Raw genomic sequence first — 13,546 nt, 5'->3', positions numbered from 1 at the left:
CAACAGGTTTGTACAACATTAATAGGGGGTTCCAGAGCTTGTTATTCATATTTAGCCGACGTGTCCTGCCATAGATCATTCAACCTCTTTTTACCCCAAATGGAGAAAACCAAAAGCAGGGGAGGAGTGGGGCGGCCCTGACTTGTGAAAGGAACAGGAGATCAAACAGGGCGCACTGGGCTGGAGCATGTTCCATGGCTGGGGAAGCTACAGTCACCATCTTGGAGCTGGGAAAGATCATCTCTTCAGCCCGTGGTGGGTGACAGAATGGAGGTCCAGAGAGAAGCGATTGGCTTAAGCCCACACAGTAAGTCAACAGCAAAACTCAAGTCCAAATGAGACTGTGGGCTCTAGTGAGCAAAGACCAGGTTGCAACATACTTGTCTTGCCAGGCCCCAGCAGTTCCGCTGTGGGCCAGCCCAGGTCCCCCCAGGAGCTCCCAATCTAGATCTGCCTTGATCTTGGGAGCTGGTATGGAGCCCCAGGAGCCATAAAGGAATGGAGCTATTCCCTCTCACCAGAACGGCATCTCATCAGGAGCCACTCAGCCTTCCCACCCTTCCCTAGCCCCAGGCCTAGCCTGGAAGCTTCTGGAGAGGAAAACCCTGGGGTTGGACCCAACTTCTCAGGCTATCCCATACTTATACTTCCGTACCCACCAGAACCCAGCCACTAACTTCACCGCTGCCTTCACAGAGAAGACTGAAGCTATCAGATGAGAGAGGCTTTCCACATTCAATACACTCTCCCTTTAAAACTTCTTACCCAAAACATCCTTGCCAGCTTCCTCACCATCAAGTGAAAGAAGTATCTCTTTTCCTGCTTGAAGCCAATTCTTCCACTTTCATTGGAATCCAACGTCTTTAGCCCAAAGCTCATTCCCTTCCTCATTTTCCCCCTATCGCTTTCACTTTCTCCTGTTTCCTCTATGCCATTTATATTCAAGTACAAGTTACTACCATCTTACAAGAATGAGCCAACCAAAAGCCTTAGCACACTGGATGGAAGGAAGAATGGAACCAAAGGAGAATATATAGAAGGAAAAAAAAGAAGAGCCTCTCTCGACCCTAAATCCTGATTTATTCACCTTTGGATCCTACACTTTCTATCTGCTTACCCTCTCAGGCAAGCTTCTACCTCCCCACCTTCCAAGGCCTCCTCAACTCATTGCCCTCTGGCCTCTGCTCCTGTCACATCTCTGAAACATCCACCATTGACTTCTTCTTTCTAAATCCAAAGGAGACTTTTCCTCATTATCTCATTTAGTCTCTCTGTTGCATTTGCTTCTACTGGACATTCCCACCACAGAACTTATCCTGCTGTTGGCCTGTCTTCTTTTCATGATCCTTCCTCTACTGGCTCTTTAAATGGTTTTCCTCAGGGTTCCATTCTGAAAAGATTCTGGGATCAAGTAGATTAATTTAACCAGATTTCACGTAGAGATAGGCAGATATAAGGAGACTTCTAATAACTTTAATTACAGCTCTTCTATTTTTCGCCTTTCTAAGAACCTGATAGCAAGGCTCAGGGTCAGTTATCTTCTAGAATTACCCTATAGTAGGATTATCCTGAGGCGCTCTTGCTAGCTAACCACTTCCATTACCATTTTCTTAGTCCAAAGACTGTGACTCAATTATGTTCCCTTCAATTTCACTACTTCAATTCCATTTCCATCTCCTCCATGCGGACATCTCCCAGATCTCCGTCTCAGAACTCTCTCCTGAGTTCCAAAAGCAAACACTGACTAGACACCTCCAAGTGGAAATCTCCATGTCATCCCCAACAGAACTCTTACAAACTACTGCCCCTGATACTCATGCCTGAGTGCTGGCACCCACTTGAGGAAGCCAGAAAATGGAGTCTTCCTTGATACTGGCCAACCCTCAGACTCAGTTATCAAGTCCTGGGGTGTTGATCTCCTTAGTGTCTCCCATAGTCATCCTGTTCTCTCTTTCTCCACTTCCCCATCTAGAACTTCAAATTTAATATAATTCTCATTAGCTTCCTTTGGTTAGCCTCCTAACCAAAACCCAAAAGGGCAAAAGGGACTATCAAGAGTGTAAAATATGAAGTGAAATGGTTTCTTCACTATGAATAAATATATGTGTGTATGTGTGTGCCAGGCAACAGAAAATGTATTTGTCGTTGTGGCTTCTCTGAGCTCATCCTCTACAGGCCTGTGCAGGTGTCTGAGCTCCCTCTAAAGCCATCTATGGCTACTGAGCCCTTGAAACTGGCTAGTCAGAATTTAGATGTGTTTTAAGTACAACATACACTTCTAATTTCAGACTCGGTATAAAGAAAAGAATAAAAATACCTCGTCCATTATTTTGATATTGGTGAATGTTGAAATGATAATATTTTAGATATCATAGGCTAAAGAAAATGTATTATTAAAATTAATTTCACTTAGGGGCACCTGGGTGGCTCAGTGGGTTAAAGCCTCTGCCTTTGGCTCAGGTCATGATCCCAGGGTCCTGCGATTGAGCCCCGCATCAGGCTCTCTGCTCAGTGGAGAGCCTGCTTCCCTTCCTCTCTCTCTGCCTGCCTCTCTGCCTACTTGTGATCTTTGTCTGTCAAATAAATAAATTAAATCTTTAAAAAATAAAATAAAATAAAATAAAATAAAATAAATTTCACCTCTTTAAACTTATTAAACCATGGCTACTAGAAAATTGGGGCACCTGGGTGGCGCAGTAGGTTAAGCCTCTGCCTTTGGCTCAGGTCGTGATCCCAGGGTCCTGGGATCGAGCCCCGCATCGGGCTCTCTGCTCCTCGGGGAGCCTGCTTCCTCCTCTCTCCCTCTGCCTGCCTCTCTGCCTACTTGTGATCTCTGTCTGTCAAATAAATAAATAAAAATCTAAAAAAAAAAAAAGAAAATTGTCAATTATATTGTATTCTACTGGACAACACTGATCTAGAGGCTAGGGTGTACCCCATACAAAGGAGACTTAAGATCCCCTCAGAAGCAGACTGATCCCTTCCATGTCCAAAACTGTTTTGGGATCAGCAAGTTGCATCTTTTCTTCAAATACAGGGATTTGTCTCAACCTGGGGGGTCACATGACTGGAATCTTTCCTGCTGGGAAGTACTTGAGCTCAATGGATATAGTTTAAAAGTTGTGTAAAGTCCAACACATTAAAGTCAAATTTACCAAAAAAAAAAAGTCACATTTACAAAAACAAACAAAGAACAACAACAAAAAACCCCTCTTACCAGGGCTTCCAGAATCCTGGTAGGTTTCCACATATCAAACTACTGTCTTCTGTTGTATAGGAATGATTTTCCGGGGCAGGGAGGATGGATTACTTCTTTCATTCCTCCCCACAGCCCCTGGGGCGTTGCTGTACATGCAAGTCGCTAACCAGCTGGCTACCTGGGTCCTGCTGAGAGGGGACTGAGCTTTCTCTCAGGTACCAAAGTCCCACATCACTGAAAGCTTTAAATCCTCCGCACTGCCTGCATGAAGACACAGCCGCCCTTCTCATTGCTGTACCCGCAATCACCAAAGTGAAACGAAGAACCTCCCCATCTTTTTACTGATTTAGATTTCTCTCCTCCGTAAGGACTTCAGCATCAGGCAAATTGGGGTGGGGTGGGGGGACTGGAGGGATGGTGACAGAACAAACTTAAAAGAATGGAAGAAACCAATTCGCTGATTCCATGCTCCATACGCCTGACTGGTATTGATCTGCAAGAAATGGAAGTTGCATTTGGAGCGAGACCAACAGGAAGAGCTCTAATAATAACCTTGGGCAGAATTCCAGTTGACCAGTCAATGCCCAAGGAAACTCACGGTTTTTTTTTTCACCAACACAGTACATTAAGTATTTCCCTTTTAAACTACATGCTGCTCTGAGTGGTTATATAGATGGTGATATTAGTAAAGGAAGCCACTGACGTCTCTGGAAATCCAGCCATCTCCCTGAGCGGTAGCAGGTACACGTCCTACCTCCCAACTGACATAATGCACCTTCTGCACAACAGCAGTCTCTTGGCTCTGCTCCATTTTGAAGTAAAGCCTGGAATGAACTCCTGCTAACGTGGCATATCGAACGAGCACTTTTTTTATTTCCAAGACCTTCTCAGTTGATCGGTGGTACATCCATCTTCACGGAAGTGACCACTGCAAGTTAGAATTACAACTTCCTTCCCACAACACACGGCGCTCCTAGAAGAATCTGCCCAAGGTCATTAACCAAATCCATAAGCAGACGGTTGCCAGGGTGGCTGGGCCATGTTAGAGAGGGTTTACGGGGCATCCGCTGGGCCCAGAGGATTTGTCTAGGCACAATCTGAGAGTTGAGGAGGTATGAGGACGCTGTCCTTGCCCACAGAGTGCCCTCATCCCTCAGGAACTGGGTCTCCTGAGTGCTCTTACCTCATACCGCCCATGACCACTCAGCTTCTCTTCTCGGCAGACAAGCTTAGGAGTCACCTTGCATCATGCTTAAGCAAGTAAAGAGCAAAGAAGGGATAACAAGTCAAGGATCAAGAATAAGTACTTTACAATGGAAAGAAGAGGTCTCAGAAACATCGCAAACCTGAACACCATGGTAAAGTAGTAAGGGTATTAGATTACATCCTAAGATAAAAGCTTTATTAGAAAACCTAGGTAATTTTCTGTCATTTCTTTTCTAATTTCTTTCTTATTTTTTTAAGATTTTATTTATTTGACAGGGAGAGAGAGAGAGAGAGCGAGAGAGCGCGCACAAGTAGACAGAGCAGCAGGCAGAGGGAGAGGAGAAGCAGGCTCTCTGCCGAGCAGGGAGCATGATGTCAGGCCCGATCTCAAGACTCTGGGATCATGAAGATGCTTGACCCACTGAGCCACCCAGGAGCCCGAATTCATTTTTTAAAAGATTTTATTTATTTGAGAGAGAGAGCAGAGCAAGAGACAACGCATGCACAAGCAGGAGAAGAGGGACAAGCAGACTCCCCACTGGGCAGGGAGCCTGACGTGGGGCCCAATCCCAGGACATGGAGATCATGACCCGAGCCAAAGGCAGACACTTAACCGGCTGAGCCACCCAGGAGCCCTCTTTTCTAATTTCTTTATCAGTGTTACTGAATTCTATTTACTCCTCTCCTTTCCGACATTTTTTTTCCAATGAAAAATAAGGCAGGTGGAAAAACTACAAGTAGTCCTTTCAGAAAAATTTCTCCTTGAACATGATTGCAACGCATCCTCAGTGTCCTTATCAATTTGCTAGTTACAAGGATCTAAAATATAGATTGCTTCCAAACCCTGCTTATTTATGCACGCCCGCTTCCCGCTTCAATTCCTTAAAGGGCTATGCCAGGCTCCATATCAGAGACCAGAGATACACTGATGAATGGATAGGTTTCCAATCCACCTCCCCCAAGCAAACTTTGACTCACAAGGAGGTCAGCACACTCCTTTCTGCCCTGACTGCACCTGCTAACACACCTCTGAGCACATGGTGTCCATATCAACTCGTAGACAAAGTGTCTGTTTATGTGTCAGTCTCTTCTAGAATCCCTAGGTCACAAACCACTTGAGGACTCAGCGAGTAGTAGGTACTCGATCAACACGCAAGTTAGGATCACAACAGACAACCTTAGCTGAAAATATATAGGCAAATGCACGTAGAGACAGAGCCACTGTACACGCCTTTCCAAGTGCCAAGCTTAAAAGAGAGCACAGTTCATCACGAAAGGGGCATTTGACACAACTGCTGAGACTTAAATTAAACTTGTACTTAGACAATGACAATCAGCACATAAGTTCACATTCCATACTCGCAGTGAAGCTTAATGGCCCTTTATATACCCAGAAGTTTCCGTTTTGCTCTCCCCAGGTAAAGTCACAGTCTGGGGAGCCAGTGCGTGCCGCAGCGAATACAATGAGATCCATTTTGGCAACCACTACTCTTTTTTTTTTTTTAAACGTTTTATCATTGAATCCTGTTTCCTCTAAACCATATGAATTCCACTTTGATAACAAGTGCGAAACGGAGCCTGTCCTCTGAAGGGATCTATCTGTTGAGTCTCTCATGAACTTTAAGTAACTTTGGAACTCATCAGCCACACGGGCTAATGGCTACAGCGCAGTAACCCACGCGTGACTCTGAACAACATGGGTGGGAGCTGGGAGAAAAAAAGAATTTATCCAATCTGAAATGTGAAGGTATTAGCAAAGCTAAAGATCAACAGGAACTACTAAAAACCATAAAAAGAAATGCTACTTAAGATTTTCACTTGTCACTCTCTCCATCAAATTTTCTTACTAAGTAGGTAGCATGTGCATTATTCAAGTCAAAACATTAGCAAAGCAAAGTCATGTCCCGAAGTGTACAACTAAATTTAGAATATACCCCTACAGTGATAAAGTTGGCTGAGAAAAGGTGATTCTAAAAATTGAGTAAGGGTTTATAAATTGGCTACAGCCCCTATATAAGCAGCAAAATTTCAGTAGACCATGATAATGATGGACAACATGTAAAGTTTTCATCAAAGGTACATGGAAGCCATTGCTTTCACAGTTCGACTTTTGTACACAGACACTCCTACTTTAAGTTAGACCTTCATAAAAGATGGGAAGGGAATGTACCCCACTCCAGAGTGTGCTGCAGGGAAAGATCTTCCACTTGGCGGGTGTAGACCTCCTGGTCCAAACCGCAGCTCTAACCCTTGGAAGCAACGTGACTCTAGGGGAAGTCGCTTACCCACTCTGAACCTCAGTTTTCTCATTTCTAGAACAGCAGGGACTTGGAGGTGTAACACTGCAAGCTTTTCAGGGTTCTTTAGAGTCATGCCCAGGATGAGATGTCACAAGTCAGAGTGCAAAGTACTTCAACAGTCTTCCTTCTCTTGATTTCCCGGGCTGACCTTCTCGGGACAGAAGCAACCAAGGGGCAGAATAGTTAAATGGCGAAAAAGGAAGGAAAAGGGGTGGGTAGGAGAGACAAATGCACAAGCTGGAACCGATGCTGCCTCTCTCTCCTCTGCCCTTTACCTGTTGGGAGGGTATGTGATGCAAATTTGAACACCAGAGATTATGTGTGTGTGTGTGTGTGTGTGTGTGTGTGTGTGTGCACGCGCACGCGCGCTCACACACACACACACCCCATTCTGTAAGTGGCTTGGGTGCTGGAGAGAAGTTTATGTTAAACAGTCCGAAGAAAATATATTTTATAAATAAAAACAGTGAAAAGCCCACAGCACTTTAATATAAATTCGTTTTCATGTTTTGGGAAGTTGTTCTAAGTCTGCCTTTGAACCTTCATAACGCTTATGAAGAAACAGCAGTTGCATGGTGGGCCAGCCTTGGAATCTGAGCTCTCATTCAGGGAGTTGAAAGAAAATGCTACATCACTAAATACTTTAAAAAACCTCTTCCCAGGGTCAAACTCCATAGCCAATCAAAACATGGCACCTCCTAACTGCGGGAATTGTTACAAAAAGGATAGCTGTAACTAGCTGCCACTTGGACTTGAGGGTGCAAAGGGAGGGCTCTCCCAAGTTTCCCAAGACTTCAGGCCACAGAGAACCCACCCCCCATCTGGTGTTTTTGATTCCTTGATGATATATGCTGAGGTGGTTGAGAACCATCTTCCACGCCTGCTTAAATAATCATGCCCAGTGGCTGAGAAACGGATCAAATTTGGGATACCAGTCACTGAGACGGAAGGAAGCTCTGAGTGCCCCGTCTCCACACTTTCGTTATTAAAGGCATACAAGCCCTTTCTAAGTAGTCAATGTCGCTTCCCCTGGGTTCCCACTACCTGAAGACAAACCGTCCCCGCACGGTCCGGAAATGTTCGGATTCATTTAAAAGGCGCCTTATTTCTGAATACATCACTGAGGGACTCTTTTACTTATTCATTTTGAAATTTTCAGACGAACGGGGAAGTTTGGCTTCCTTATCGTTTTCGTTTTTCCAAAATTGGCACTGGGCACCAAAATGAGTTGGGCACCAAATCATTTCTCAGTTAGAATTTAGAACTTAACAACGGACTCGTCTCAAGATTTGCGAAGAGAATACCATTTTAAAAAACGCACTGTAAGATTTTTACCTTCAGACGAGAATACACCTAAAAGGGAAAAGGCCATCCCCTCCTCCCAAGGCAGAAAAACAGCATAGCCCAAGCAGCCCGTTTCCTACCCAGCCAATACAATAATGCTTTGTAAGCTGAGAGCAGCGCCCCGGTATAGAAGCTAAGTATAAACAGCTGAGAAGGATTAGGCAGTAGCTCCATTCTCATTTACATGAAAATCCTCCAAGCATCGTTTTCCTCGCCGGCTGCAGGCGCAAAAGGAACTCTTTTGTGCCATAGCCAAGCATAACATTTGCATCCTTTGTCTTTACTTACCAGTCGAGGCTGTGGGCATGTGTGCTCTATTTCCTCCATGGTTTCTGAGGGAGGCTCATTGGAAAGGGATTTTGGGATACCTGTTTCTGACTCAGCATCAGTGGTAAGTACTGGCATGGCCAGCGAATGCTCCCTCCAGCTCTACACCCTCTCTGAGTCTCCTCCCAGGCAGAGAATGTTTTCTTTGTCACGTATTTTTCTCTTCTTCACCCATCCCCCTTCTTCGCCCCTTCTTTCTGTCTTCCCTGGGGGAAGAGGTTAACCCCCCGAGCCCCCCACCCGTTTCCTTCTCCGAAAAAGCCAAAAGGCAAGGCCTCAGTTTATCACTATAACAACCAGACGGCACTAGAGCGGCGGGTGCGGGATACAGTACCTCATTTGCATGGAGCGCGCTGGTTGGCTACTGTCATCATAGTACCACTCCGCCGGGGAGCGGCCGGGCCCCATTGGCTGGCCGGCCGTGCCCACGGGGCCCGAACTTGCTGCTTTTGTTTCTTCTGTTTAATTCAGTTGCAAAGGTCCCTGTCCACGCGGGGCGAGGAACCCGCGCTGCACTACCCAGATAAGATAAAACCGCTTCGTGAGGAGTCCAGGGCTACTCGACGAAGAACATAACAGACCTGCACTAAAGAAGGACCACATCCCTGGCATGAGTGTTTGATGCGCTATAATCAGAATTTTGCTGAATAGGAGTCACCCTGAAGACAAATCAACATTTGAGCCCCAACTTCCTGTGCCCTCAATTGTCAGCTAGCCTCGGAAGGCCTCTCAGGGCATTTATTGTGGGCACCTGAGTGTTCATCCCCTTGACTACAACAAGAGCACTGACAGCCCTCGTCCTCCCCCACCCCGTCCCAGGCCTGGTGCAGCCCCAGAACCTACCCCTTGGGCTGCCCTGGGAGGAATTTTGAAGGAGCTAGATTGTCTTACAACCTGCCTCCCACCTCTGACTGCCCTCCCAGTTGCTTCCTCCCTCAGACACTTCTCTCCCTCTCCCCGCTTCTGCGTTTCCTCAATGAACTCTTGTTGCCGTTGTCTGCCTTTCGATGCACTGTTCCATTAACTGGTCTCTTATTCCTCTGCTACCCTTTTACCAGTCGTGAGTTCCATTTCCTAAGCACCCTGCACTCAGCCAAGAGCTCACGGCAGTCACAGAAACATTCCAGATGTGCCTCAATGTCTAAATCATCCACGCATAGTCCCATTTTAAGAGGGGTACTCTGAAGAGACACACTGAAAGAACTTACAAATCTATTCGTTCTAGTGAAATATCACACTTCCGGTAACATTAATAAAACTCATGGTAACTATTATAATTTATTAAGCACCAGCGCAGTGCTAAGTATCTTTACCCAGATTTTGTTTTATCCTCATTGGAACCCAAAGAAGTCAATCCTATTATTACCTCCATTTCACAGGTGAGGAAACTGCAATTTGGAGTAATTGTCAGGACCTCAAAATCATAAGCAGAGTTGTGGGGATTGGGAGGATTTGCAGGGGAGGAGCCAGGATGTAGCAAATGTAGTAGTACAGAAAAATCACCTTGGTAGGAGTCCTCTTAAGTCCCTGGGCTTCTAGATCTTTCGTTTTAATATATAGCAGTTGTTTTCATCCAAGTGTGGTACAGGACCAGGAGCAGCAACATCAGCATCAGCTGGGAGCTTGTTAGAAATGCAAATTATTGGCCCCTCAAGTCCTGATTCCGTAGGTCTCCGGTGGGGCCTGCGATTGCATTTCTAACAAGTTCCCCAGAGGTGATACTAATGCTGCAGGTCCAAGGACCATACTTGGAGAGCCAGTAGTCCAAAGGGTGAAATAAAAATACTGCCCTGCCTCCCTCACGGAATTTGGGAGATCAAATAAATACCATGTGAAAGCACTTTGTAAATTAGAATGGGGTATACTAATATAAGGGGCTTCATTTTTATTACTCCTCAAATAAGCAAAGATAGCTAGCCTTAAAAAAAAAAAAAAGGATTCTGCAGCATAGATTTACAGTTTGACATTTACAGATCCTGGCACTTTAAATGAGAACAATGTCACTTGACGACACCGTTATTACCTATGCTTACGGAGAGCTCCAATACTGCAAGAATTCCAGTGACACTGGGTCATCTGAAAAGGGAACATCCGACCCACTTCCTACCCTTTCCTGACTGCCCTGTCTGCCCTCCTGGAAACACAAAACACCTCAAGCTGCAAGTTTAGCTCTAATAAGTCCTTCAACTTGAAAGAGACAAACCGTGCAATACTTTCAGGAGACTTTTCCACCATGCTGGGTGATATGGGCATGATATTGTTCATCAAATCTCAGTATTTTCTTTGCCTTACAGCGGCAGTTCTCCAAGTGTGGTCCCCAAAGGAGTAGCAACAGCAGCCCTGGGGACTTGTCAGAAATTCTTACTCCCCACCCCAGATCTACTGAATCAGAAAACTCAGGCAGTGGAGACCAGGAATCTGTGTTTCAATAAAATCTCTGGGTTTTGGAGGCACTCTGCCACATGCTAAAGTTTGAGAACCACTGTCTAGAGCCACACGGTCCCATTGGAAAGCCCTTAATCCCCTAAACCCCTCTGGGTTCTGGACCACTGAGCTGCCAGCTTGGTTCCTAATTGGTCTTCTAATTCCTTCGCTAGAATGGGAAGCTCACCTGTTCACCTACCCATTTAGCAGAATCCTGGGGTCTAGCGGGGTCCTTGCGGGAGTTATTTTAACTTGGAGGCTTTCTAATGCTATTAAGGTGATTAGCTGAGAATGACCAGTTAATTCCACAGTTTGGAATTAAGTATCCCATAACCCTCTTGGGGTTATGCCAAGGGGAAGGGGTTGATTATCAAGGGATAACAGAAGGGAAGTTATTGGGGTGATAGTAGTGTTCCCTATCCTGATATGGTAATGGTTACACAAATCTATACACGTGTTAACATTGTTAAAAAACTCCATGCAAGGGGCGCCTGGGTGGCTCAGTGGGTTGCCCCTCTGCCTTCAGCTCAGGTCATGATCTCAGGGTCCTGGGATCGAGTCCTACATTGGGCTCTCTGCTCAGCAGGGAGCCTGCTTCCCCCTCCCCCCTCTCTGCCTGCCTCTCTGCCTACTTGTGATCTCTGTCTACCAAATAAATAAATAAAATCTTAAAAAGAAAAAAACTCCATGCAGGATATTTGTCAGTACAAGGTAACAAGCCTTTAGAACATTCATGCCCCTTAACCTAGGAATTTTGCTTGGGAACTTATCCCCAAAGCAATACTCAGAGAAGCACTCGAATAATTGTGTACAAAGATGCTTAATGCAGAATGACTTATAACAGGCTAAAAAAATTGACAACTTGCAGCAATAGGAGTGATGGTTAAAAACATCCATTTAGTATTATACTGTCATTAGCAGTCATGTTTTCGAAGAAAGTCTAATGCTATGGGAACATGATAACATTATGTCAGGTGGGAAAAGCATGCCACAGAATACGATACCAAAAAAAATGATCTCAATTATGGGCTATGTACATGCTTAGATAAAAGTACTGGAGGGAAATACACCAAGATGTGTGGGATTACGGGCAATTTTCACTTTTGTTTTTATATTTTCCTACCTATAACAAGTGTTTAAAAGATGAGCATATATTACCCTTATAGTTAGGAAAACAGTTGTGAAGGGCTGGGTATGGGGTAGGGGTGAGGCAGATAGACATTAGTATGCTAGCAAATACCAAGAGGCAGGGACTCAGTGAGAGGAAACGAGAAAGCTGAGAGGGACAGACAAAGCTGGCGGTGTCCTATCTCCAGTTAGTAGAAATAGAGGGAATGTGTTGGAGGCAGGCTGTTCAGAAAATCTCCAGGGAGCATTTGGGGACAGCGCTCCTGAGTCTTGTACCCTCTGTAAGCAGGGCGTGGCTTCGGTGAGAACTTGTCAGATCAGTGCTGCCCCTCCCAAGCACTCTCATCTTTATTTCTACCATTTATCAGGTACCCCTTACATTCTTAGCACTATGCTCCGTACTTATCATGGGCTGCTTGTAAGCCCCACAACACTTAATCAGATATGAATAGTGCCCCCTCCCCCCACCCCCGTTTGCAGACGAGGAAACCAAGCCATAGGGATCTTCTCATCAGCTTGGAAGAGACCTACAAATGACATTCTTCCTGCCAACGTTTGTCGCTTCAACAACATCAAATCATTGAAAACACTATTCCCAAAGATCTGCAGGGAAGAACTAAACTTATCTCTTCAGAGCAGAAGCTGTCTGAGCTGGACCCCCCCAGGCCTCATCACGGGCCACAACGGCCAGCAACTTCGTCTCTCTGTCCAAGGGCTTTCTCTGGCCCTGGGGGACACCCGCGCCCCCCCCCCCCCCCCCCCCCCCGCCCAACAGCACCAAGGAGGCAGGGCTGAGGGGCAGAAATTCAGCAGCCCACAGTCCTAAGAGTTCTTGGCCAGTGACTGACCGGAGTGAAAGTATAAACACCCCAGTGGTCTTGGCCTTCAAGAGGAGGGACCAAATCCTATGTTCTGCATGGACTCCCAGGGCTCCCTGGTGGGATTAAGTTCCAATTGCCGCCATGGTAGCTGGCTTGACGGTACACCCTCCATTGCCTGCCTGCCTTTCCTTGTCTCCCTTGCCCACCCTCTTGTGGCTGTTGCCTGGGCTCATTCCCCAAATGAACTACCTGAACTTGAATCTTTTGTCTCAGGGTCTGCTTCTGGGAGATCTCCAATTAAGACTAGTTCAGTGTCCATCAAACAATGTTAATTTCTATTTCTTACGGCAAAATATCTTTTATATCCTCCTATGGATACAAATGTGCCATAACATCCCATGTAAATGTCTGTTAGCCTATTTTTTTTTAAGTAGGCGTTACATTTAAGCTTTTTCCTCTTTAAAAATACCTTTTTCTTCCATTTATTTTTCAATATTTAATCAAGTCAGTGTGCTAGAAATTTTATATCTGTTGTAGAGAAAATATTAGCTCCACCCATATTGGTAATTTAAAATTTAGTTATTTTGGGGCACCTGGGTGGCTCATTGGGTTAAGCCACTGTCCTCAGCTCAGGTCATGATCTCAGGGTCCTGGGATCAAGCCCCGCGTCGGGCTCTCTGCTCAGCGGGGAGCCTGCTTCCTCCTCTCTCTCTGCCTGCCTCTCTGCCTGCTTGTGATCTCTGTCTGTCAAATAAATAAATAAAATCTTAAAAAAAAAAAAAAAATAAAAAAAAATA

General features: G+C 45.4%; 1 protein-coding gene across 3 annotated transcripts in view; it reads right to left on the bottom strand.

Annotated features, from left to right (window-relative positions):
* PCYT1B (phosphate cytidylyltransferase 1B, choline) overlaps positions 1-13,546 on the bottom strand; it is a 125,088-nt gene that overhangs the window by 88,352 nt on the left and 23,190 nt on the right. The window contains exon 1 of one of the 3 annotated variants that reach the window (XM_047716233.1): positions 8,338-8,673. The exons of 1 other annotated variant lie outside the window; for it this stretch is intronic. In XM_047716233.1, the coding sequence (XP_047572189.1) occupies positions 8,338-8,454 (117 nt within the window). In that variant the 5' untranslated portion in view covers positions 8,455-8,673. Of the gene's footprint in view, positions 1-8,337; positions 8,674-13,546 lie in introns of those variants that run through there. One more of the 3 variants, XM_047716230.1, reaches the window with a different exon arrangement.

Source organism: Lutra lutra, chromosome X (assembly GCF_902655055.1).
Source record: "Lutra lutra chromosome X, mLutLut1.2, whole genome shotgun sequence".
NCBI classification, from domain to species: domain Eukaryota; kingdom Metazoa; phylum Chordata; class Mammalia; order Carnivora; family Mustelidae; genus Lutra; species Lutra lutra.
The sequence above is the reverse complement of the archived record's forward strand: the minus strand, read 5'-3'. Positions and strand labels throughout refer to the sequence as shown.